Source organism: Galeopterus variegatus, unplaced genomic scaffold (assembly GCF_000696425.1).
Source record: "Galeopterus variegatus unplaced genomic scaffold, G_variegatus-3.0.2 Scaffold50, whole genome shotgun sequence".
Taxonomy (NCBI): Eukaryota; Metazoa; Chordata; class Mammalia; order Dermoptera; family Cynocephalidae; genus Galeopterus; species Galeopterus variegatus.
This window is the reverse complement of record NW_007726161.1, coordinates 1,090,435-1,116,174: the sequence shown is the minus strand read 5'-3', so window position 1 is coordinate 1,116,174 and position 25,740 is coordinate 1,090,435. Positions and strand designations below refer to the sequence as shown.

Here is a 25,740-nt window from a genome sequence, read left to right as displayed (position 1 = left end):
AAAAAAAAAGGAAAATTTCATTTATTTTTAAGGCTGAATAATATACCATTATATGTTTATTCATTTATCAGTTGATGGACACTTGAATTGTTTACATCTTTTGGCTATTGTGAACAGTGCTGCTATGAACATGGGTGTATAAGTATCTGTTTGAGTCCCTGCTTTTCAGTTCTCTGGAGTATATACCTAGGAGTAGAATTGCTGGAAAATATGCTGATTCCATGTTTAGCTTTTTGAGGAATCAACAACCTGTTTTCCACAACAACTGTACCACTTGAAAAGTGTATGAAGATTCCAATTTCTCCACATCCTCACCAACACTTGCTATTATCTGTCTTTTTTATTTTAGCCATCTTAGTGGACATGAAGATTCCTTTACTTCTGAGCCACTTTAAAAAAATTTTTCTGGGCCGGCCCGGTGGCGCACTGGATAGCAGAAAAGCAAGTGTTGGATTTAAACATTATTCCGACTTGCAGAAGGGAGGTCACCTGCTTTAAAGGAAGAGCAGTAAATAGAAAGTTTCTGCTGTGCATTAGAAGTGCAATTTGAGGTCTGGCTGGTTAGCTCACTTAGTTAGAGCATGGTGGGGTTTTTTTTGTTTTTTTTGAAAAAAAAGAGAGAAAAAGAAATGAAATTTGAGTGCAAAAAAAGTCCTTTTCATGAAAACAACTAGTATTTGACAAGATATTAAGCCCTTAGCTTGACCAACCTACTCCATGAGTCAACACAATTTTTTAAAAGCCCTATGGGAAAATGAACTACCATAAAATCTGAAGGTCTGAGGAAGTTTCATAGAATTGTGATGAATCAATCTTATTTACTACTGTATTCCCAGTACCTAGCACCAAGTTGTGCCTTGGCCATAGTGGCCCAATCTCCACTAGTAAAATGTTTAGTATTCTTTTTTTTTTTTTTTTTTTAATAAAAAGATGACTGGTAAGGGGATCTTAACCCTTGACTTGGTGTTGTCAGCACCACGCTCTCCCAAGTAAGCTAACCGGCCATCCCTATATAGGGATCCCAACCCGTGGCCCTGGTGTTATCAGCACCACACTCTCCCAAGTGAGACTTGAGTCAGCCCAAATATTTTGTAATCTTTATAGAGTTTGGAGAAAAAGGAAAAGGAAAGAGAGAAATGGTGAGATAGGAGGTGCTCAGTTTCCATGGGCTCAGATTACAGTACACAACTCTGGCTTTCAAGCCATTCCCCAAGGTTTCAGGCCCCTTCTGTAGGCCCTCCCCTAGAGGAAAGTTACTGTTGTTAGACCTATTTTTGGTACCAACATGGGGAAATTGAGACCTCAGGAGGCTGGCTTATGCAAATCCAGTGGCTGGGAATGCTTAGTAGAAAGGGGTTATATAACCCTAATCACCAAACATGCCCAGTAAAGTGGAATTTATATTCATTAGGTAGCATGAATATGTATTAGATAGCAAAACTACAGAAGTCAAATCCCAGCAGAAGGTGGGGTTGCTGCTCACTTTCCTGGGGCCAACCCACACTTCACCAGCTGAGGTGTGTGTGTTCTCTTTTTGTATCAAACTCACTTTCAGCAAGTGGCTGCTCGCTCTCCTGAGCCAGCCTGCGCTTTGTGTTAAACTTTAAGGATGTATTTCTTACTTTTGTATTAAACTTGGAGCAGGGCCTGCTCAGCCTCTGGAGCATGCCACACTCTCTATGTGAAATCTGTATCTCTTATTCATTACATTAAACCTGTTCTCACTTTCTACCATGACTCTGCCCTTGAATTCTTTCCTGTGGCAGAGTCAAGAACCCGGTAAGAGGACTGGGTGGGTTGAGGTTGACTATAGGGCCTTCCCAGAATCCTTCTCCTCCAGCATCACCCCATGCTATGCACATTAAAATAAAATCTGTTATGCCTTTTCTGCTAATTAATCTGTGTTTTGTCAGTTGACTTTCAGCAAATCTTCAGAGAGTAAAGGGGAAGTCTTTCCTTGGCCCCCACAAAACCTAATATGACAAACCCTAAAATTTCAGTTCAACATAGTAAAGGACAAATGTGCTCATGTAACAATAAAATGTACATATTTCTAAGCAATAAATGGCTTTATTTTATGCTCCTTCTTTCTGGCTTGAAGGCTTTATCAACCCTCAGAGCCTAATATTTTTCTGTATTCAGTGAGTGGACAGGGAAGAAAAAACTAAAGGCATCTCACTTCTTAAAAAGTCAGACCCAGAAATGATACTACCTCTGTGCCCCTTTTAGTAGTGAGAACTGGTCCCGTGACCATATACAAAGGGGATTGAGAAATGTATTCTCCACGGGACACAATTTGGGAGAGAAAAAAAAGTCCATATTTTCAGTGGACAGCTAAATTTTACTTTTAGAGTTACTCTTAAAATTTTACCATACATACTTAGAAAATGACAGTTAATATCTTAACCCACTTCCAGAAAAAATACAAAGAACTTAGAACACCTTAGTTCTATCCTTAGTTCTATTCCTTTGGTCTATATGTCTGTCTTTATTTCATTACCACATTGTTTGATTACTGTATAAGTTGAAATCAGAAAGTGTGATTCTTCCTTGATTTGGCTATTTGAGTTTCCTTGAGATTCCATATGAATTTTAGGATTGTGAAAGTTGTCACAATCAAAATGGAGTCACTTGTGTTAAATCCCTGACAAATGGAGCTGGGGAAGGAAGACCTTGAAAGGAGGGTTCTCACACACACATCTTATAACAAGAACTACCACAAAAGACTGAAAAACCATAACCTTGTCTATGGCCATAACACCCTGAACACGCCCGATCTCATCTGAAAAACCATAGCCTTGCACAAGGGCCACTGCAACCTTACACAAAAGAAATCTCTGAGGGGACATCTACCTAGCAACTGCTTGTCTAACCTTGGACTGACCCCACCCTTGTTACTGATCCTTGTAGCCAAGGATAACTGTTTCAAAATAACTTATGTAATCCTCATTTTTTCTTTAAAACCCTTTTCTTCCTTTACCTCCCTGAATATGCCCACCATATTCCCATTGCAATACTCAATCCCAAATAAATATCGTTTTATTTTAGAAATGCTCTATTATTTAGGTTGACAGAATGGATTTTTCTATCTCAGCAAAAAATATTGGGATTTTGGTAGGGATTGCATTCAATTTGTAGATCACTTTGGGTACTGTTGACATTTTAACAGTATTAAGTCTTCCAATTCATGAACACAAGATGTCATTCAGTTTATTTATGTCTTCTTTATTTGTAGTTTTCAGTGTACAGGTCTTGAAAGTCATAAATTTTTAAACACCGTGCTAGTATCTTCAGGCCAAGTTCAGCCCTCTAGCTGCAGGTTTGAGGATTCTGTGAGTAGCGCTCAGAGTGTGATGATGGAGGAAATTTCCTGTGCTGCCAAAGCCTAACAGGATGCTTATGTTTCATTCCCATCCTAGATAAAATTTGAGTCACTTGAAGGAAGGGACAGTACCTTTCTTGCCTCCCCTGAGAACACCAAAGACAGTGATACATCAGCACACCAATTAGATATCCACCAGCAGCCACAGTGACTAACTAAAGGCAGATTTAATTAGATCTTCCTGCTCTAAACCCTTCGAAAGCATTGCTGTTAAGATAGTTATTAGCGTGTTCTCCAAAACCCTGTGATATGGTTCCTGCCAACCTTTCCAATCTTGGTAGGAAGTTCCCTTCCTTCTGCCTCCCTGCTCTCCAATCATTTTGGCCTTCTTTCCATCTCTCTAAAACAGTGTTTTTCAAACATTTCTGATTGCAGCCCACAGTAAGAAATTTATTCTACATTGCAACCTGGTTGACTACATAATAAAAGTTTTGCAAAGCAGTACTTATCTTTACTACTTTTATACAACATACTCTGTATTTTCTATTCTATTTATGTATATATAAAAGATTGGTATCCACTAAATTGATATTAGGATCAATAAATGGGGCACAACAAGCAGTTTGAAAACCACTGCTCTAAGCATTCAATATCTTTGTCTCACAGTCATTGAATATGCTATTCCGTGCGTCTGGAAAGCTTTTCTTGTAACCTCTTCACCTGGATAGATTTTACTCATTTTTCAAGGTATGAAATCAAAGGATGCTTTCATCTCTGGAGTAGATTGCCTACACTTGAATCCTGAAGATTGTGATGAATGAGTTAATATGTGCAAAGAACTCAGAACAGTGAGTGGCAAATAGTCATATTTCTTATCATAAAAGTTAGAATTACGCAACTATTTGCGTGTTATTAATATCTGTCTCCCCACATCTCCCAAACTCGAAATCCATGAAGCCTGAGACTTTGGTTAATTTTTGTTCATCTTTAAGTTCCTAGGGCCTCACCTTGCCTGACATAACAGGAGCTCAAAAAAGCAACGGCTAAGGAAGCTCTGGCCGGGCGGAAATCAAACCCAGAGGCGCTGGGGGTGGAGCCAGCTCAGGGCATCATACGTCACTCCGAGGCCCCGCCCACCTAGCCGTCGACGGTCACGTGGGGCCCCGTGGGCGGGCGGGGGAAGCTGAGCCAAGATGGCGATGGTGAAGAGAGCACTTCGGCGTCGGCTGGTGGACTTGGCGTCCCTCCGGGCTGTAAGTGCCCTGGGCCGCAGACGAGACGGCCCTACAGGCACCGTGACGGTCGGTCGGGTCGGAGGCTTGGCCAGTGGCGACCGCCTCTGAGAGGCGAAGCCCGACAGTTCTTCAGGCCCGAGTGGGGGGCGCCTTGGAGCCTTTGACTTCCCCAACCTAAGTCCCGCCCAAATCCCTTGAGGGGAATGGAGAAACTGAGGCCCGGGAGGAACGAGCGACTCGCCCGAGTCAAGGAGACCTGCGCCTGCCCAAGGCTCCTCACGGTGGCCCTGGCTCCTTTCTCTCTGTAATTGAGCTTCAGAACTAACATTTCGGGAGGCCTGTGGCTCCCTCGGGAGAGTGCCGTGCTGATAACACCAAGGCCGCGGGTTCGGATCCTATATAAGGATGACCGGTTCACTCACTGGCTGAGTGTGGTGGTGACAACACCAAGACAAGGGTTAAGATCCCCTTACCGGTCATCTTTAAAAAAAAAAAAAAAGAACTATCTAACGTTTCATTGGTGAAAATCACAAACACCCTTCCTGTTCTGCGTGGAAAAAGCAGGGTCACTCCCCTCCCTCCGCCTCCTTTTCCGGTTCTTGTTGCTTTTAGGGACGCTTGGGGAGCTATCCCAGCCTGCCGAGCAGGACTTGCGTCGCCTGGGGCCAGGCTCTGATTCCCTTGGAATTGTACTTGGGGCATGTTCCGTCCTGATGGTTTCCTTTCTCTCCCATGCACAGTGAGTGGAGAGAACGTGTAGAAAGTCTGTCTAGCTGTATAAAGGGTTGAGTAAATTGTGCTGGCTAAAGCTCTAGCTATGGTGTCCCAGTGGTTCTGCCACTTTCTAGGTTGTTGACAGCTGTTTACTCACTCTAGACCTCAGTTTTCTCATTTAGAAAATGGATAACATTACCCCACTATTGTTTTGGAGATGAGAGAAAATGCAGGTAAAGCATTTGGCATTGTTCTAACTCTTGATAAATGATCAATCACTATCCCACTGTATAGTGGGAAAAATTACACTCATGACAGTGGGTCCCTCAGAAAACCACTTTATCTATTTACTTAGGCGGTTGGCAGGTCTGGAGATTCCAACCCTTGACCTTGGTGTTATCAACACTGTGCTCTAACCAACTGAGCTAATTGGTCAGTCTGAAAACCACATAATGTCTTTACAAGGCCACCACCCTCCACCAACTGCTCAGGTGTAAAATGAAGATGGTAATTCCAACTTGGAAAGTTAAGAAAATTAAATGAGATGGTGGATATTAATGTGCTTTGAAAAAAATCCCTGGTGTAGGGGCTGGCCCGTGGCTCACTCGGGAGAGTGTGGTGCTGATAACACCAAGGCCATGGGTTCGGATCCCATATGGGGATGGCCAGTTAGCTCACTGGGTGAGCGTGGTGCTGACAACACCAAGTCAAGGGTTAAGATCCCCTTACTGGTCATCTTTTAAAAAAAAGAAAAAGAAAAAGAAAAAAATCCGTGGTGTAATGAGATGGTCTTCCATGATGTTACTAGCATATGCTTAGTATCAGAACCAGACCTGGGTTCAAGTCCACGCTTTATCATTTTCTAGCTGTGTGATTTTGGGTAGTCTTTCTGAGGCTCTGTGGAGTTGGGGTAATGATAATCCCCACCATAAGGTACTGATTGATACCTGCAGTTTAGTGCTGGGTTTTAGCCAGTATTTCCTGTTGATATTGATGTAGGTACACCAAAGCTCAGGACACTGTAGCATAGTACTTGTGTGGTTAGTGGGGATCATCTCTGAGCATAATTTTACAGAGAGAAGGAACTGGGTGTTTAAAAAGGAGAAGACTGTGGACCAAAGGGTGCTAAAGAGTCAACAGTGGCCTGGGGATTAGGAGTGTGTGCTCTGGAGCCAAACTGCCAGGTTTAGATATTGCCCCAGTTACTAGCTAGCCATGTATCCTTGAGAAAGTTACTTAATCTCTTTAGGCCTCAGATTTCTCACAGTAAAATGGGGATTATGATAATTCATGCCTAATAAGGTGTTGAGAGGATGATAAGGGTTAATATGTAAAAGGCTCTTAGGTGCCTGACAAATATTAAGCATTTAATAAATGTGAATTGTTATTATATGAAGAGCTGTTATGGGGAAGGAAGTGGAATCTTTCAACAACATTCAGGAGTTTTTTTATTGAACCCCTGTTATTTCCCAGGGCCTTAGAAATACAGCAGTGAATGAAACAAAGTTCCTGCCTAATGAAACTTTATGTTCCAGTAGGATAGCTTTAGGGTGATGTACCAGCAGAGGCTGAACGTTGCTGTTGGAGGGAGATTCAAGTTGCAGGGACCTTCCAGTTTAGCATGTTGACTTTATGAAATTTAATGGCTCTATCACCTTAGTCTGTAGGAAGCTTTGCTGGCTAAAACGAAGGCCAGTTCAGGTGAGTTGTCAAAGTTCCAGCTGGTTCATAGCAGGGAATTTATTAAGGCTTTCAAGCGTTTGGGATCCTCAGCGGATTACACAGTGTGGCATCTCTCATTGCAGTATGTTTATCCAGATTAAATCTGGTGAAACAAAGTTAATTTGAAGAGTTGTGGTATTAACAAGAGTAGGGGAAAGAGGGAAAAGAAGCTTCATTATTTGGGAGAAGATTTGGGGCACACTTTATATGGCAGACTCTGGTCTTTTTTTAATGTCTTCAGCTGCTATGGGTGTCATCTCCCCTCAGACCCATTCTCCTCCTCATCAATTGCCCAGCCTGTGATTGTAACAGAGCAGAGCCTTCCCACATACCACCCTCTCAAGCCCCCCAAAGTACAGGACGAACTACTCTTCCCCACACTCAGTAATTGGCCTCCTCTGGGACAGGTTTGTCCTTCATGTATTTGTTGTTTCAATAACTATAATGAGTGCCTGCTTTGTACCAAGCAGAATGCCTAACACTGTAGGGATGAAGTGGAGGCTGAGACAGAAAAGGTCCCTTATAGAGCTTGTATACTACTGGAGGAGACATTGAATAGGCACTACTTGTAGTGCTTTGAAGGAAATGGTTATAGTCTTGAAACAGAAGATAATGGAGTGGGGTGAGTGGCAGCTTTGCAAAGGCTTCTCAGAGGACACCTCTCCACGACTGGAGAATGAGAGGGAGATGTGAGAAGAGCCAGGCAAAAAGTCTTTGAGGCAGAGAGAAGCCCTGCTATGGGAGAGAGGGCTAGTAGGAGCAGCATAACAACCTTTGGGGGAGTGGGGGGACTGGAGCAGTAGGGACAAGTGATGAGTTCACCGAGGTCAGCAGGAGCCAGATCATAACAGCCATAAGTCATGGCAAACGGGAAGGGGATGAGTCAAGTTCTAGCTTAGGCAACAGGGTGTATGTGACGCCTTTTGCAGAGATGGAAAGGGTGGAGTCAGGTTTTAGGAAATTAAAGAGTTCTGGTTTGGGACTGCTAAACTGGAGAGTGCAAATAAAGCTCTCAGATAGGCAGCTGGAAATGAGTCTGGACTTCAGGGGACAACCTGTACTGGGAGCATGAATCTCTTGCTCATTCCTATTACTAAGTGAAATACTCTTTTTGTTCTTAATTCTAAAAGAGACCCAATGTGAATTAAATGGTGAGAAATATTGCTTCTTGTCTCAATATCAGTGAAGATGGATCCATTCTTTCATATTGGTCCCCCTGGGGAATTGTGACAATCTTTTCCTGTTACTTTTTATTTCCTCTTTTAAACCAAAGGTCAGCACTTCATCTATGGGCACTTTACCAAAGCAGGTGAAAATCGTGGAAGTTGGTCCTCGAGATGGACTACAAAATGAAAAGGTAAAGATGGAAATCACCTAAGAAAAGTTTCCTGGGCATCCGCTTTGAGTATTCCATGTGGTAGATGCAGTGGGGGTGGACAGAGCTATGCAAGGCATAATTACTCTGCCAGATTTAGGGCAGAGTCAAGGAGGCCAGAGAGGCACCTGTGAAAATTAAAGGACCTAAGATGGTGGTGCAACTGGTGCCATATCCGTGGTTCCGTCTCAGAGCCTCGTGGGATGGATATAGCAAAGGTGAAGGTCATGCCTTTTCATCCAATTCCACAAACGGGATTTGTGTAAAGGAAGTCGTGAAGGCTAGGTGCAGAGATTTGGCCTTGGGGATGTTCCTTTTGACCCTGTTAGTAATATAGAACAGTTGGAAACAATTTAAACATTCAGTATAAGGAAAGTTGGGTTAAACACATTAAAGACTTTTTATAAAATGAAATATTACGAAGCCATCAATAGTATAGGTATATATTAAGTGGCTCAAGCAGCTTATAAAATTGTATGCGCATGTGTATTTTTTACTCTTTATTTTTTTTGGTGGTTGGCCAGTATGGGGATCCAAACCCTTGACTTTAATGTTATAACACCTCACTCTAACCAGCTGTGCTAATCGTCCAGTCCTGCATATATTTTGATTTTATACTTTTGTGCAAGAAAAAAAGGTTTATACGTGTGTAGGAGCATCTACCTAGAAAAGGACCTAGACTAACACCTTCCCATAGAACTTTCTGTGAAGATGGAAATATTCTGGACCTGAGCTTTTCTGCATGGTAGCCACTAGCCACATGTGGCTCTTAAGCACTTGAAATGTGGCTAGTGTGCCCGAGGAACTGAATTTTCATTTATTTATTTACTTATTTTTGGCGGCTGGCCAGTACTGAATTTTTATTTTTATACAATTTTTTTTTTCCCTTTTTTTTTTGTCTTTTTTCGTGACCGGCAACGGATCACAACCCTCAGTGTCGCGCCCGTACCAGACCGGGACCGGCCACGGGATCGCAGCCCTTGGTGTTACACCCGCACCTCGCTCAGCCAGTGAGCGGCCAGTCTGTATGTGGGATCCGAACCCTTGGCGGGAGCGCCGCCGCGCTTCCCAAGCAGCGCACTGTAGCAGTGTGCCACCGGGCCGGCCCTTGGCATGTTCTTCTAAAATAATCATATACTGATTATTTTTTCAGTACAAAACCTATGGGAGCGCCGCCGCGCTTCCCAAGCGGCGCACTGTAGCAGTGTGCCACCGGGCCGGCCCTTGGCATGTTTTTCTAAAATAATCATATACTGATTATTTTTTCAGTACAAAACCTATTTTTTTTTTCCTTTTTGTCTTTTTCCGTGACCAGTAACGGGATCACAACCCTCGGTGTCACGCCCGCACCGTGCTCAACCAGTGAACGGACCAGTCTCTATATGGGATCTGAACCCTCGGTGGGAGGGCCGCCGCGCTCTCAATCGCCTCACTCTACTGAGTGCGCCACCTGGCCGGCCCTATTTTTGTTTTTTTAAAGCATGACCAATCTAGCTTTAATAGTGAGTGCTTCTGGGAAACGATGGTCTGTGAGCTCCATGAGGGCAGGATCATGTCTGTTCTGCTTACCACTATATCCCTAACACCTAACACAATGCCTGGAACATGGAGGGCTTTCAAAAATTATTTGTGGGATAGATTAATTTAAAGCAGTGGGAGAGAAATTAGAGAAGAGGGGTGGGGGGGAGGGTCTAGTGAGAAGGACCTGGAGTTCTTAGGATTTTTATCTAATCCTGAAGCTATTAGGGAGCCATGGTAGGCTGTTGAGTAACACAGTGAGACAATGGAGCCTGCATTTTCATTTTAGGAGGATTCTAGTGTAGGATGAATTAGTGGAGTGAGACCATGCAGTAGTATACATGGGATAATGATGGTAGATTTGGAAAAAGGATCCGTAGAATCTGGTGAGTGACTAGATGTGGTGGGGGAGGGAGAGAAAAAAGCTATAGGCTAAACACGTGAGGATGAAGTCCTGCGCTAGCTGAGAATGAAAACAGAGGAGGGTGTGATACTTTGGGGGCCCCATCTCATAGGACCCAGAGGGCTAGTCACCTCTGCCCTTTCAGGCCATGGCACATTGCTCTCAATTTGTTTATGATGGGGTCATAAATTAACACACATTTAGTTAAGGAAAAGTCTGCATGGCAGAAAAATTTTGTTTCCATGTTAATATTAACTCCTTTCCAGGGTCAAAGCTCTTTCCACTACAAAACATTATCTGTAGAACTTAAAGACAAGCCTTGTGCCCCACCTGTTGGCAAGAATTACATGTGAATTCACGTTAGTATTTGGAAGTTGAGATAGCGCAGTGCTTACTGTAACAAAACTTTGAACTAACAAGTACTGTATTCTGAGGCCATTTTATTACCAACTTTACTGACCTGTCTTTTCTGGTGTTTCTCTCTACACTATAGAATATCGTACCTACTGCGGTGAAAATCAAGCTGATAGACATGCTTTCTGAAGCAGGACTTCCTGTCATAGAAGCCACCAGCTTTGTGTCTCCCAAGTGGGTCCCCCAGGTGAGCTGCAGTGAGAAGCCTTTCTTAGATGAAAGGGATGGGAAGTTTTGCATTTGTCCTTGAAAGTAGAAGTTGGGAACATGGGTTTCCAGGTCCCTGGCTTTGAGAAGTCTCAGGTGATTGATAGCACTGTGGGGCAGCAAGAGAACATGACCTGGGAGTCAGGGCTTGTATTCAGTTTTTGATCTGCCCTGACTTGCTTGGTGACCCTACAACAATGTTTCCCTTCTCCAGTTAGAGATGACCTCTCAGGTCTCTTCCAGCTCTAAGAGTCTAGGTTCTCTAGGGCTATCTGTGCTTTCTGTGTTTGTAAAAGGGGAGGGCTGACAACTTCTGCTGCACAGAGAAGGTCAAGTGTGGAAGAAAGATCCTCTTACAAAATAAGTCTAACACAAAGAGAGCTGGCTCAGAGTATGTTCTCAGGAAGTGGCTGGTCCTAGCATTACTGCTGTTACTGCTTGTGTAAAGAGGGCAAAGTTGGCCATATGGAGAAATTGGAAATATCACCCAAATGTGGGGGCCTCCTGGCCCATCTGCAGTCAAATAATAAAAGCATTGGGGAGACTCAGCTGTGCAGAAGGATTCGTTCTCTAAGGGTTCTAGAGAACAGAGATCGATGAAAAGTTCTTCTCTGACTGAGCTCTGCTTGATCTTCATGATGACTTGACAATGTCTCTTTTGGCTTCTAGATGGCTGACCACACTGAAGTCTTGAAGGGCATTCAGAAATTTCCTGGCATCAACTACCCAGTCCTGACCCCAAATTTCAAAGGCTTTGAGGCAGCAGTAAGAGTATAGCTTGTTGGTGGGGGCTCCTGAACTGAGATTGATGGCATTGGTCACTGCTTGTCTCTGAGCCTCAATCCCCTGTCCTAGGATGTCCATCTGAACAGCTTGTCTCCAGTGGTGACAAGCACCGTCAGCCAGACCCAAGGATGGCCCTAGCACTCATGGCTCTGATCTTGACAAGTTGCTTTACCTCTCTGACCCTCAGGTTCTGCCTATACGTTAGGGCTAATGATAGTACCTAAAGTTGTAAGGAGTTAGAAGATAGAATGCACATATATTGCTTAGCAAGAGGCTGATATAAGCTAAGTGCTTAATAAATGTTAGCTCTTGTTACTAGTGACTTCTTCAGAGAAAGGTAACAAAGCTCTCTGTGAAAGTTTCAACAGTAGTTGCTAGCGTCTACCATCTTTCTTATAGTTTTAAACAAGAACGTCATTGGAGATGTTGGTTCTGCATTTAGGCAAAAAAACTTCTTTCAAGAGTGATTTCCAGGGTGGTGATGGCAGCGGCAGCAATGGTTTCCTTGGGGGAAAAGTCAAAGTTGTGGATTTTTTTATCGAGATAATTTATGATGTTCATTTCCTAGGGTTGCTGTAAGAAAGTACTACAAATTGGGCGGCTTAAAACAACAGAAATTTAGGGTCAGCCCGTGGCTCACTTGGGAGAGCATCGTGCTGACAACACCAAGTCAAGGGTTAAGATCCCTTACCAGTCATCTTTATTTTTTTTATTTTTATTTTTTTTTAAAAAGATGACCGGTAAGGGGATCCCAACCCTTGACTTGGTGTTGTCAGCACCACGCTCAGCCACTGAGCGAACCGGCCATCCCCATATGGGATCCGAACCCGGGGCCTTGGCGTTATCAGCACCGCACTCTCCCGAGTGAGCCACGGGCCGGCCCTTACCGGTCATCTTTAAAAAAAAAACAACAGAAATTTATTCTCTCACTGTTCTGGAGGCTAGAAGTCCAAAAACAAGGTGTCAGCAGGATTAGTTCCCTCTGAGGGCTTTGAGAGAGAATCTGTTCATGCCTGTCTCCTAGTTTCTGGTGGTGGCTGCAATCCTTGGCCTTGCTTGGTCTGTATATGCACCACTCCAATCTCTGCCTCCATCTTCACATGGCCTTTTCTTCTGTGACTCTGTGTCTTCACATGGCCATCTTCTTTAAGGACACTGGTTATATTGGCTTAGGGGCCCACCCTATTTCAGTATGGCTTTATCTTAACTAATTACATCTGCATTGACCCAGTTCCCAAATAAGGTCACATTCTGAGATACTGTGGGTTAGGACTTCAACATACTTTTCAGGGGCACACAGTTCAGCCCATAACATTCACATGCCATAAAACTTACCATAAGACAAGTGTTTGCCACTTTGTGTCAGTGTTCCTTGAAGAGAAAATGCTGAAAGGAATTCACTTGGATGTTGGCAGGTTGCTGCAGGAGCCAAGGAAGTGGCCATCTTCGGAGCTGCCTCAGAGCTCTTCACCAGGAAGAACGTCAACTGTTCCATAGAAGAGAGTTTCCAGCGGTTTGACGTGATCTTGAAGGCAGCTCGGGCAGCCGGTATTGCTGTGCGAGGGTGAGTCAGACCATATTGGTATCTTTTCTTTGGTACCATTTTGGAATAGGGCTAGGCTCTGACTCAAGCGATCTTCCCCACCACAAACTTATTATCCTGGGTAGGGGCAGACCAGCTCCATAACTAGGTATCTTTTCCCAAGTAAATGTGATCAGAAGAGATCCTAGCAACTGTTTTCTCTCAAACCTGAATTTTGGGTCAGTTTGCCAATCAGAAATCTAGCAGGACAGGACACTATTTGGGGTTTGTAGAAGTCATTTTAGTCCTGGCTTCACCTCTAACTCTTCCATGTTCCTGAAGAATTCCCTAGGCCTCTAAATTTCTAACATCTCACCTCTAATAATAGCAGTAGTTCCAGGCATTGTATGTGTATTATCTAATTGAAACCTAACAATAGCCCAGCAAGGAAAGGGCTATCCCTACTTTACAGGTGACAAAACCAAGGCTCAGGAAGGAGGAATAGTCTACTGTAAGGTCACAAGCTGTCCAAATTCAAAAGTGCACATCTGATCACATCTCTCCTGGTTCAAAACATTTCAGTGACTGATCAAGTTCAGACTTTTTAATGTGGCTTACAAGACCCTATATGATTCGGTCCCTGCCGTTCTCTGCAGCCTTATTGTCACTGCTTCCTTCTGGTCCCTGCTTCCTCTACACGCTACACTTCAGCCCAACTTGGTCTTCCTTCCATTTTTCACATGCCTCCGCTCTCTCTTGCCTCTGGGCCTTTGCACGTGCTTTCTGTAGACTCAGAACACTCTTACTACGTCCTCCTTCTCTGGGCTAATCTGCTACTCATCCTTTAGGTCCTCTTATGGATGTCAGTTCCTCTGAGAAGTGCTCCCTGTCCCTCAGCTGGAGTTACTGCCCCTCCACTGGCATACCATAGTCCCTGGACATCCTCTCATGTAGCACTTAGCTGCTTGTTAAATTCTCTCCTGACCCTCACTCCACTAGACTGTGCTGTCCATGAGGGCAAAGCCTCCATCTCTCTAGGTCCTTGTTATGCTCTGCTCTCCTAGCTCAGGGCCTCGCACATGGCAGGTGGTCAATCACTGATGGACAGGTAGGTGAATGGGAATGTTACCAAACCCAGGTGCAGCTGTCTGCTCCAAATAAAAACAAACAACTGAAAAGTCAAATGATAGTGGAGTAGGAGGTCAGCTTTATTTAGGAATACCAGAAACCTGAGAGATGTTAGACTAAGCCATTTCTCTGGTAAATCTGAACAAGATGGCCAAACTAAAACCATCTCAAAACTCAGATTTGCTGAGCGGTTTTTAAGGAGGGGGTTGAGGGAATGGAATGTGGGAAATGGAAAGCAGGAGGGAGGGACATGAGTAAGGGGTCAGATATAAATTCTCACTGAGGCTCCGTTTCACTTCTGTTCTTGTCCTTGATGTTATCTTAGGGTCCTACAGGATTTTGCTTTGCTTCAGGGTGGAACAGCATAGCTTTATTGATGTCTTCCTTCGTTTCTCAGGGTCTGCATAGTATGTGTCTTATGGCAAGTTTGCAACTCCAGGCCAACTGGAAAACAATTAAGTGAATAATGTCTTCTTGCCCCATAACCAACGTTTAAAATATCAAAGAACCATGGGAAAAGAGGGAACTCAGAGAAATGCATGCTGAGAAAAAAACTGTGTCCTTTTTTTTTTGTTAAGCCCATGTGGTTTTAGGTCCCAACATGGCTTCAGTCTTGCTCGTACCAACAGAAAGCCAGGGGCTCAAGTCATGTCTGCCTGACTCCAAGGCCTGTGCCCTTTCCTCAGTATCTCCCTTACCTTTTCCTTGCTCAGCAATGTTTAAAAAATAAGTGGGAGAATTAAAACAAAAAAGTACGCTGAGATATTTGAGTCTGAAATTACTTATCCATTAGCTCAGTTGGTTAGAGCATGGTGTTGATAACCCCAAGGTCAAGGGTTCTGATCCCTGTACTACAGCCAGCTGCCTCTCTCAAAAATTATTTATCCAGCTAACATTTGTTATGCCTCTTAATATGCAGAATACTTTGCTTGACTCTAGAAGGTTTTGAAGGCACCTCAACTCCAACAGGGTGGGTGGAAATAGAAGCCATCTACATCCAAAACCCAGATTCCTTACCATAACCCACCAGACCCATGATCGGGCCTGTGGCCAGTTCTCCGATCTCATCTCATACTTCTTTGCCCTTTGCTCTTTGTGCCCAGCTATTCTGTCCTTTTTTCTATCTTAAACATGCCTGGCTCTCCCATCTCAGGGCTTTGCCTGGGATGTTCTGCCACATACTTCCCTCCTGTCTCAGCTCCAATGTTACGTCCTCAGAGAGGTCTTTCTGGACCACCCTCACTATAATTGGCCTCCTCTAGCTGCTCCTATCACACTTCCCTTTTCTTTCATTCATAGCACATCACTTTCTGAGATGGTCTCATTTACTTATTTGATTGCCTTTTTATCGGCTATCTCCCTAACTTGAAATAAGCTCTCTGAGGGTAGCAACTTTATCAGTCTTGCTCACTGCTTTGTCTCCAGCGCCTTGCTCACCGTAGGCAATTCACTAGTTGAATGGATGAATGAATGATTCTTCTGACAACTCACAGGAGCAGCTAATCCTCAGACCAGCCCAGCCTGTTACTGACTCAGATCCAACTTGGCTCTTGTTCTGGCCTTTGGTTTCAGCCAGTCTTTAGTCTCCTTCTGTGAGTACTAGCCCCAGCTCCCCTGGCACATGGTTCTGCTTTACCTCACCTCTGTGCAGCTCAAGTACCCGTTCTTGTTGCCCTCTCTAGCTTCTTCTCCTCCTCTTATTGTAAGTCCTTGGCTGCCTCTCCAGAGGTCTATGCAAGCCCTGCTTCCTATAGGCCTAGGAGCCCCTCCCTTCCCTGCAATGGTTCTCTACTGCCTCCTGGCACTAAGTAGCTCTACCTTTGTCCTCATTCCACCTCACTGAATTAGCCTTTCACCCAGGCACTGCACTTGGCCTCCTGCCTGGCTTCAGGCTTTGATTGCAGGCTGACCAAGGATATGTGTCACCTTGCCTCAGCCCCGCTGCCAAAGAGCTTGGGGGCACTGATGTCATTTCTCTCCTGTCTTCCCACAGGTATGTCTCCTGTGTGCTTGGATGTCCCTATGAAGGGAAGATCTCCCCAGCTAAAGTAGTTGAGGTGTGTATGTGTCGAGGCAGGGGTTTTGTGAGGGTTGGCTGCCGTGCCTGCCCCTTACTGCATAGGTTCTTCTCCCCACCCTTTCCTGGTAGGTCACTGATTTCATTCATTCACCCAGCTCCTTCATTAAGGCCCCTGCAAGCACAGCCCTATACTTGCTCCCTGGAGGCCCACCTCCTAGCCGGGCATGTAGTCTTTGAAGCCCCTGGCCTCTACCCCAGCCTGAAAGCCTCCAGGTCAGTTTCCAGTCTGGTCAGTCACAGGTGGTAATTGAGGTGATAGTCCTCTGAGGAGGGTTCCTCATCCAGGAATTCCTGTATTCCCTGCAGTAGTCGAGAGGCCGTGCCCTTGGTGTCCTCTGAATAGTAACCAAGTCAGCACTAAGAACACAGGGCAGGGATCGAGTTTGAGGAGCCCAAGAGCTTAGGTCATTTAGTCCTCAAAACCACTCTACAAATTTGCTGTTATTATTAATATTCCATTTTACAGTTGAAACTGAGACTCAGTGACTTGTCTCAGACCCCATTTTGTCTCCCTGAAAAGCCCACTTGTTGGGCCGGCCCGGTGGCGCACTGGATAAGTGTGCCGCTTGGGAAGCGCGGCGGCGCTCCCGCCCAAGGGTTCGGATCCCACATACAGACCGGTTCCCACTCACTGGCTGAGGGAGGCGCGGGGGCAACACTGAGGGTTGCGATCCGTTGCCAGACACGGAAAAAGACGACAAAAAAAAAAAAAAAAGCCCACTTGTTCTTCCCACAATACCATGTAGCATCCAAACAGGAGGAATGGTAACCATAGCAACTGCTCAGTGGACAGCGGCTGCCCCTCTCCAGGACTTAGCCTCATGGTGCCGCCAGTCCTTCCTGTAGCTCTACAACAGGTCATCACCATTTTTTGAAGCAGAAATTTTAAGCTCAGAAAAGTTAAGTCCCTTGCCAAGGCCCACAGCTAGTGAGCAACAGAACTAGGGCTTCAGTCTAGCATCATGTGCCTCTGAGGGCCTGCTGCTCCCACTGCACCTACTGCCCCCAGCAGGCGGCCGCTGCTTCTGATCACAGCGCCAGCATGGACCATGGGTGGAGGGGGCGTCACCATTTCATTTATCTAACAGATCATTGGTGAGTGTCATCTTTGTCCCTTGCCCTGCCACATCCTTCCTCACCTTGTCCAGCAGCTGACTGTGGGCAGCAGCATCTTAGGTGAGGCATACACTGCTCCAGTTTTGCAGTGGCTTTAGGGATTTGCAGATGGACTTCTAAGAATTTGAACAGTAATCTTCCTCCATTAAAAATATATAACTGGAGGGCCGGCCCATGGCTCACTCGGTAGAGTGTGGTGCTGATAACACCAAGGCCACGGGTTCGGATCCTATATAAGGATGGCCAGTTAGCTCACTTAGGAGAGCATGGTGCTGACAACACTAAGTCAAGGGTTAAGATCCCCTTACCGGTCATCTTTAAAAAAAAAAAAAAAAATACATGGGCCGGCCCGTGGCTCGCTCGGGGGAGTGCAGTGCTGATAACACCAAGGCCCCGGGTTCGGATCCCACATAGGGATGGCCGGTTCGCTCACTGGCTGAGCGTGGTGCTGACAACACCAAGTCAAGGGTTAAGATCCCCTTACCGGTCATCTTTAAAAAAAAAAATACATAACTGGCATTTCAGACCCGTGACTTAATAGATACTGCAAAGGATAAAACTATATGAAAGGAATCCATTTTGTGGATCCTAGTACCTGGGTCTGACACAGTGTGTGAAGGTGGTAAGTGAAGGACTGAAGTTTGAAGGACCAGGTAGGGAGGGAAGCACAGGGGTTGGAACCACAGGGCTGGCTCTGCTCCTTCAAGCCTCAGTCTCCTGATCAGTAGAGTGAGGATCATCATTCCCACTCAGGTTGTAGGGAACCTGTTATCCAACAGGGATTTAGTGTTCTGCAGGAGAGAACTATTCTGGGTACTCAGAACCCAGGTGTTGTTCTGCCTAGACAAAGGATTCTGCTTCTGAGCTCTTGGACCCCTGGTGGGTGGAATCTGGTGTCCTCCAAGTGCCTGCTTCCTTCCCTAGGTCACCAAGAAGCTGTACTCAATGGGCTGCTATGAGATCTCTCTGGGGGACACCATCGGTGTGGGAACCCCAGGGGTCATGAAAGACATGCTGTCGGCTGTCATGCATGAGGTGCCTCTGGCTGCCCTGGCTGTCCACTGCCATGACACCTATGGCCAAGCCCTGGCCAACACTTTGATGGCCTTGCAGGTAATCAAAGTCACATGCCCATTCTCCCAAAGGGCATGATGGCAGAATAGTTTGGTTTCATTTATGCTTTCAGCAAACATTTACTGGTGCCAGTGTTCCAGGTCCTGGGCTGATTATGCTGGACACAAACGTGGTGGCCTTGCCTTGAAAGTGCCTACATCTGTCTGCTGGGGAGACAGTCGGGAGTTACATGATAATCCTACTGCATTATGACAGATGCTATGAAGGAAGGAAGCACAGGGCTGAGAAAGCCTAGAGAGGGGCCCCATCCCAGCTGAGGAGGTGAGGGAGGATTTGCTGAAAGAGGTCTGTGTGAGGCGTGGAGGACATGAAGTTAAGCATAGAAAAGGAGAAAGGTGACTAGGCACAACTGTTATTATAAGACTAAGGATGGGCTCAGGGAGGACTCATGTACCCTGGCCTTGCTACAGCATACAGGGTTGTGAGTGTGTGCGCATGGGGGCTGGGGGAGCAGGGAAGGAGACACAAGGTAGAGGGGCAGGCAGAGCTTACTCAAAGGGAAGAGCCTTGATGCTGTTCCCCAAAGATTAAACTGAGACCTCACGCTTGGTTTCCCTTGAGGTTTGCTTCTGTGGGCTGGCCCAGAATGGGGATTCCATTGGCTGGCAGCCCAAAAGAAGGAACATTCTTGGTGTCTGACTACAGGCTACCTTGCTGTAGCATTAGTCTAACCTACCATCTCTAGGATGGTGAAGGCAATCCCTGGCCACATTTTTGTTTTTCCTTTCAAGTTATCCTCTAGAGGTTCATGTGTCTGAGCCAGATGATTCTATTACTCTCTGGGTCTGTTTCCTCGGAGTTGTGGTTGTCAAGGTTAAGGTTTGTGGCTCTGTGGTCTTCTCCATTTCTTGGCTTGCTGTGACACCCTGCCCCAGGCCTCTGGGCTTTTCTGCAGCTCATGAGTTTCCTGGCCAGGCAGGCAGGCAACAGTGACTTCCTTAGGCAGATAAAAGGGATTCGTGCATAGCCATGGTAAGTCTGAGGCAAAACTTCCTCCTGACCCCACTCAAGTGCCCTTCTCTGTTTCTTGGCATTCGATGTCCTCAGAATCCCCTTGTTGAAAATTTCTCAGGGAACAGGATCAGCTGTGTGATGACTGGCAGTAGCCTCCACTGACCTTCCATCAGTTACTTCAGAAGTATGTATCGTGTGACTTCTATGTGCCACGTACTCTGTTAAGTGCTAACTAGACAATAGAAACAAGATAAACCCTGTTCCTCCCCTTTTGGAGCTCTCATCATAGTGGGGGAGACAGATGAAAGACTACAGACATATACATACAAATTGTAAGGCAATTTATTCAGCTGTTAAAATTGAGCACCTTTGGGCCGAGTGCGTGGCGCACTTGGGAGAGTGCGGCGCTGGGAGCGCAGCAGCGCTCCCACCACGAGTTCGGATCCTATATAGGGATGACCGGTGCGCTCACTGGCTGAATGCGGTGCGGCCAGTCTCAAAAAGGAAAAAAAAAAAAAAAAAAAAAAAATTTGAGCACCTTTTGCGTGCCAGGCACTGTTCTCTGCACTGAGGATTGATCTGTGACCTCATGAAGCTGACACTCTAGTAAGACGAGACAGATAATAAATAAGTAAATATATCGTAGGACAGGTGCTCATAAGTACTGTGGAGTAGAATAAGGCAGGCGAAGGAGCGCCAGGTCTTTACATAGTGTGGTCTCACTAAGAAGTTGACATTGGAGAGACCCGAGGGAAGCGAGGGAGTGAACCACACAGACACCTGGCGAGGAGGGGGAAGGGAGAGTAGTCCAGTCCAGGAACAGCAGGTACAAAACCCCAAGGTAGGGGTGTGCTTGCTATGTTTACTCAAGGAACATTGGGCCAGCCGGGTGGCGCACTGCTACAGTGCGCCGCTTGGGAGTGTGGTGGCGCTCCCGCCGAGGGTTCGGATCCCACATACAGACCGGCCGCTCACTGGCTGAGCGAGGTGCGGGCGCAACACCGAGGGTTGCGATCCCGTTGCCGGTCCCGGTCCGGGCGCGACACTGAGGGTTGCGATCCGTTGCCAGTCACGAAAAAAAGACAAAAAGGAAAAAAAAAAAAAAGAACATTGAGGAGGCATATGGCAGGAGCAGTGTAACCAAAGGGAGGGTGGTAGATGTCAGAGGCAGAGGAAGGCCAGAGAGGTAAGGCCTGCAGGATTTTGGCTCTTTCTAACTGAGCTGGCAAGCTAACAGAAAGTCTTGAGCAGAAGATGAGGAGGGATGCCACCTGCAGTTTTCCCTTAAAAAGCATCCCTCTGCCTGCTGTGTGTGGAGAATACACTAGAGAGAGACAGTAGTAGAAACAGAAGAACCAGTTTGGAGCCTGCAGAAATCTAGGTGAAAGATGGTGGTGAGGAAGCCTGGAAGGAGCAGGCAGTTGGGCAGATCAGCAGAAATTCACTTACTCACCTATGAAGTTTGAGACCTCTATTAGGCATCCCAGTGAAGCCGCTGAGGCTGCTGGCTGTATGAATCTCAGTTTCAGTGAGCATCTGAGCTGAGTGTAAACATTTTGGAGTCTTCACATAGGTGGATATTTATTTTTGTTTGTTTTGGTGGCTGACCAGTACAGGCACCCTAACCCTTGACCTTGGTGTTATAACACCGTGCTGTACAACCAACTGAGCTAACCGGCCAGCCTAGGTGGGTATCGAAAGGCAGTAAAGGGCTGGCCGGTTAGCTCAGTTGGTTAGAGTGCAGCTTTATAACACAAAGGTCACAGATTCAGATCCCTGTACCAGCCAGCTGCCAAAAAATATAATAATGAATAAAAATAAATAAAGGCAGTGAAATCACCTGAGAGTGACTACAGATCAAGAAGCAATCTGAGGATCGAGCAGTGGAAGGTTCCAACCTTCAGAGGTCAGGGAGATGAGGAAAAGCCATCAAATGATTGGATTCAGGTCTCAGGAGGGGCAAAAGTGTAAGGAGGAAAACCAGGGGGATATGGAGCCCTGCATGTGAAGGTGTTCAAGATGATGATGTTGATACTTAGGTACGAAGACGATGGCTACTTGACTTTTGGATTTAGCTACATGGAGGTCACCAGTGATCTTGACTAGAGCAGTTTAAGTGGAGGAGTTGTGGGGACAAAAACCTGTTTAGAATCGGTTCAAGTGAGAACAGCAGGAGATATAAGTAGGGACAGCTCTCTCTAGGAATTTTGCTTTGAATGGGAGCAAAGAAATGGGAGGACGGAGGGTTCCAAAAAGGGTCTGTTAAAGGATGGGAGAGATCCCAGCCTGCTTGTGTGAGAATCATCCAGCAGAGGGGAATAACAGGTTGCAGGAGAGAGAGGGGAGACTTACTGGAGCACATGCTGGAGCATGTAGGAATAAGCCTCATGCAGAGGTGCAGGGTCAGCCTTGGCTGGGGCCCAGAGGAATGGCAGAGCCTGTAGGCCCAGATGCAGGTGGGTGGGTAGACCACGGTGTGAGTTGATGGAGACATCCCTTCTGATTGCATGCATTTCCTCTTTGAATAAGGAAGCAGCTGAGAGTGGGGATGGGGAAAGGGTGGATAGAGGTTTAAGGAGAAAGAAGAAAGTGAAATAGTCCAGGGGCCGGCCCGGTGGCGCACTGGATAAGTGCACCGCTTGGGAAGCGCAGCGGCACTCCCGCCTGAGGGTTCGGATCCCACATACAGACTGGTTCCCGGTTCCCGCTCACTGGCTGAGCGAGGTGCGGGGGCAACACCGAGGGTTGCAATCCCGTTGCCGGTCCCCGGTCCGGTACGGGGGCAACACTGAGGGTTGCGATCCGTTGCCGGACACGGAAAAAGACAAAAGACAAAAAGAAAAAAAAAAAGAAATAGTCCTCTAGGAGAGTAGGAAGCGACTGGCCTAGGGAGATGGGATAGGACCCTTGTGGGGGTAGAGGCCCCCACCGTGAGAGCAGGCTAGGTGGGGGGGAGGGGGTGGAAATGAACCACAGTAAATAACAGCAAGAGGGGATTAGGTTGGTGATCAGAGTCTGTGAGAAGGTGGCTTTTAGGTTGAGACCTAAAGGATGGGAAGGAGTCAACCATGAAAGAAATGGAGGAAAGATACTGCTGGCAGAGGAAACAGTGTATGCAAAAAAGACACTGCACCAGGCACCAGAAGGAAAGGCAGTGTCTCTTTCAGTGGGATTTTCACTTCAACAGAATCATAAGTCAAAGGAAAAAATGACTCTCATAGTTGAATGTCAGGCAACAGACAATTGCGAGGTCTGCAAGAACCAGCTTTTGTAGGCTCTGGTCCCCAGTGACAGCCATGTTTCACCATTCTTATATTTCCAGATGGGAGTGAGTGTCGTGGACTCTTCTGTCGCAGGACTTGGGGGCTGTCCCTATGCACAGGGAGCATCAGGAAACTTGGCCACTGAGGACCTCATTTACATGCTAGCTGGCTTGGGCATTCACACGGTAAGCCCGCCTGCCCCCTGGTGGTGACAGCGCTGCACTGACCGGGGTTCTCCCAGAAGCCAGGGGACAAGCTGATGATGAGTTTGTTTGGGGTTGGGATGGTGGGGGGTTTACAGGGGAAGGGTGCCAGGTGATTATGGATATTTTATCTTATGTTTTTGAAGTAGAAGAGTGTGGTTGAACAAGGCCACAAGCATGGGCATAAGAAGGCAAGGGTCTTGACAGTTCAGTTGTAGGAGCCACTAGGGAGTACGGAAAGAGCTCTGAAATGAGTCAGGTTCCCGGTTACCTCTGGGCCTTTGTTTTGTCCTCTGTAAATTGAAGGCAGTAGAATTAGACAGCTGCCCAAGGCTCTCCCAGAGTCTGGAAGGGCCCTCAGGGGGATGGAAGCAGTATAGCATCTGTGCTTTGGGACAGATGAAACTGGGTTTAAAACCTAGTCCTTGGGGCCGGCCCGGTGGCGCACTGGATAAGTGCGCCGCTTGGGAAGCGTGGCGGCGCTCCCGCCCGAGGGTTCAGATCCCACATACAGACCGGTTCCCGCTCACTGGCTGAGCGAGGCACGGGAGCAACGCCGAGGGTTGCGATCCCGTTGCCGGTCCCCGGTCCCGTACGGGGGCAACACTGAGGGTTGCGCTCCGTTGCCGGACACAGAAAAAAAGTCAAAAAAAGACAAAAACAACAACAACAAAAAAAAAACCTAGTCCTGGGGCTGGCTGGTTAGCTCAGTTGGTTAGAGGAGTATTGTAACACCAAGGTCAAGGGTCTGGATCCCTGTACTAGCCTGCTGCCAAATAAAAAATAAAACCTAGTCCTGCCACTCACAGGCTGTGTGACGTCAGACAAATTTCACTTCTCTGAGCCCAAGAAATGGGAGTGATAATAGCACCCAGCTCATAGGGCTGGCCATTATGAAGATGGTAAGAAAATGTGTGTAGAATGTGTAGCACAGAGTTGAGCACCTAGTATGCGAAGACAAGTATTGTTATGAAGAGAGGTTTTCTGCTTGACCCTTTTATTTTTTTATTTATTTTATTTTATTTTATTTTCTTAAAAGATGACCGGTAAGGGGATCTCAACCCTTGGCTTGGTGTTGTCAGCACTACGCTCAGCCAGTGAGCGAACCGGCCATCTCTATATGGGATCCAAACCCGTGGCCTTGGTGTTATCAGCACCGCACTCTACCGAGTGAGCCACGGGCTGGCCTTCTGCTTGACCCTTTTAGTTGGTGTTTTATTCCTACCTCTCTGTGCCTCACAGGCCTTACTTCAATATGCAGTTTTGACCACTGTGGGCCAGGCCCTGTGCTAGGCCCTGGAAATGAAGTACTGAACAAGATTAATGAGATCCCTGTCCTGGTAGTGGTACTACAGACCATTACACAGATTGGGACATCTTATATGAGGGGGAGTCAGGTGCCAGACAGATACGACCTCCACAGGCAGCTGGTGTCCCACGTCAAGGAACAAGAACCTGTTCATCCTCACCTTTACTTTTTCAGTACTATGGTTGTCCAGTCTGATGTTTCCCTGGGTGTTGGAGGCATGTCATGACTTACTGTATCCTCTAACTTGTTTCTTAAAGGGTGTGAACCTCCAGAAGCTCCTGGAAGCTGGGAACTTTATTTGTCAAGCCCTGAACAGAAAATCCAGCTCCAAAGTGGCTCAAGCTACCTGTAAACTCTGAGCTCCTTGCGCACCTGAAGCCCTGGGGACTGTGTGGGAGTAGGGGCTTGCATGGATGATTCATGAATGGGGACCCGGAAATGAGAATGAGGTTAAAAGGATCAGACACCTCATAGCGAGCTCTGCATACAGGTCTTTCCTAGCAGAAAGGAGGCGAGGGACTAGAGGAGCTGCTTAGCCTCAGGCCCTCCCTGGCAGGTCTGAGCATGAGTGAGTGAAAGGCTTTAGGGGGCTGGACGTCTCCCTTCACCGCGGACCCAACGGCCCCAGGAGTTGAATGCCTGAGGGCACTTGGGAACCTCATTCCCTGTTTGGGATGATCCTCAAGTCTCATCTATGGGTGAAATCTGCCCACTGGCTACCCTCTAGACAGCTCCACCTTGCCATGACCTTGGGGCCATTGCTTTCTGACCTCTTAGGGCAAAGGGCATTGGAGGTCCTCAGGCTGGCAGAGGGCATTTGCTGAAGGGGGTGAGGACTGAGCTGCTGTGGTAGCCATCTGCCAACTCCAACATCCCTGGAAAATCTGCACTCTGTCCATGATTTTTGAAAACGGCTTACGTAATTAAAGGTTTAATGACGACCATTCCAGTATTCGGTTGTGCGGATGTGTGCATATATGAGTGAAGTTAGAAAATATCTACAGTGTTGCACTCTTGAGGAAAATGCAGACTTTGAGCTAGTTGATTAATCTCTCTATTTCCTCTCCTTTTCCCTGCCTGAACCCCAAATCCAGTGACTGGAAATCAGTGGCTTTGGGCTTACTAGTAGACTGCCTGAAGTGGTGGCTGGCCAAAACACCCGGAGGGGTTGTTTCAGAGGCTTTGCCTCTGTGACCAGGGCGGTTGCACAATTTCCCCGCGGGCAGCAATCACCACTTGTTCCTCTGGGCCTGGGCAGGCGGGCCTCTCCTTGGCACTCACAAGCCCGAGCTCTTACCCAGAGAGCTGTGCTCGAGGCTCTACGAGCAGGCCCAG

The 25,740-nt window shown here is 46.6% G+C and overlaps 1 protein-coding gene across 5 annotated transcripts; it reads left to right on the top strand.

Annotated features, from left to right (window-relative positions):
- Positions 1-4,474: 4,474 nt before the first annotated feature.
- HMGCL (3-hydroxymethyl-3-methylglutaryl-CoA lyase) lies at positions 4,475-25,357 on the top strand. Of its 5 annotated transcripts, none has more exons than XM_008573048.1 (9): positions 4,475-4,575; positions 8,267-8,350; positions 10,783-10,890; positions 11,580-11,675; positions 13,112-13,260; positions 16,340-16,403; positions 18,467-18,655; positions 22,953-23,078; positions 24,663-25,357. In XM_008573048.1, the coding sequence occupies exons 1-9, from the start codon at positions 4,516-4,518 to the stop codon at positions 24,762-24,764; spliced, it is 978 nt and encodes a 325-aa protein (XP_008571270.1). In that variant the 5' UTR covers positions 4,475-4,515; the 3' UTR covers positions 24,765-25,357. The 5 variants fall into 5 exon arrangements, with proteins under 5 accessions (XP_008571270.1, XP_008571291.1, XP_008571265.1 ...); XM_008573043.1 differs by lacking the exon at positions 4,475-4,575 and adding an exon at positions 4,674-4,838; XM_008573055.1 differs by lacking the exon at positions 4,475-4,575 and adding an exon at positions 5,034-5,296.
- The last annotated feature ends 383 nt before the right edge of the window (positions 25,358-25,740 follow it).

What these genes read in the sequence shown, in the direction of transcription:
- HMGCL (XM_008573043.1), top strand. Translation starts at nt 4,761, where the DNA reads ATGGAGAAACTGAGGCCCGGGAGGAACGAGCGACTCGCCCGAGTCAAG. An exon ending in ATGGACTACAAAATGAAAAG is followed by an intron (nt 8,351 to 10,782) that starts GTAAAGATGGAA and finishes TCTACACTATAG; the next exon opens with AATATCGTACCTACTGCGGT. An exon ending in ACACTTTGATGGCCTTGCAG is followed by an intron (nt 18,656 to 22,952) that starts GTAATCAAAGTC and finishes TTATATTTCCAG; the next exon opens with ATGGGAGTGAGTGTCGTGGA.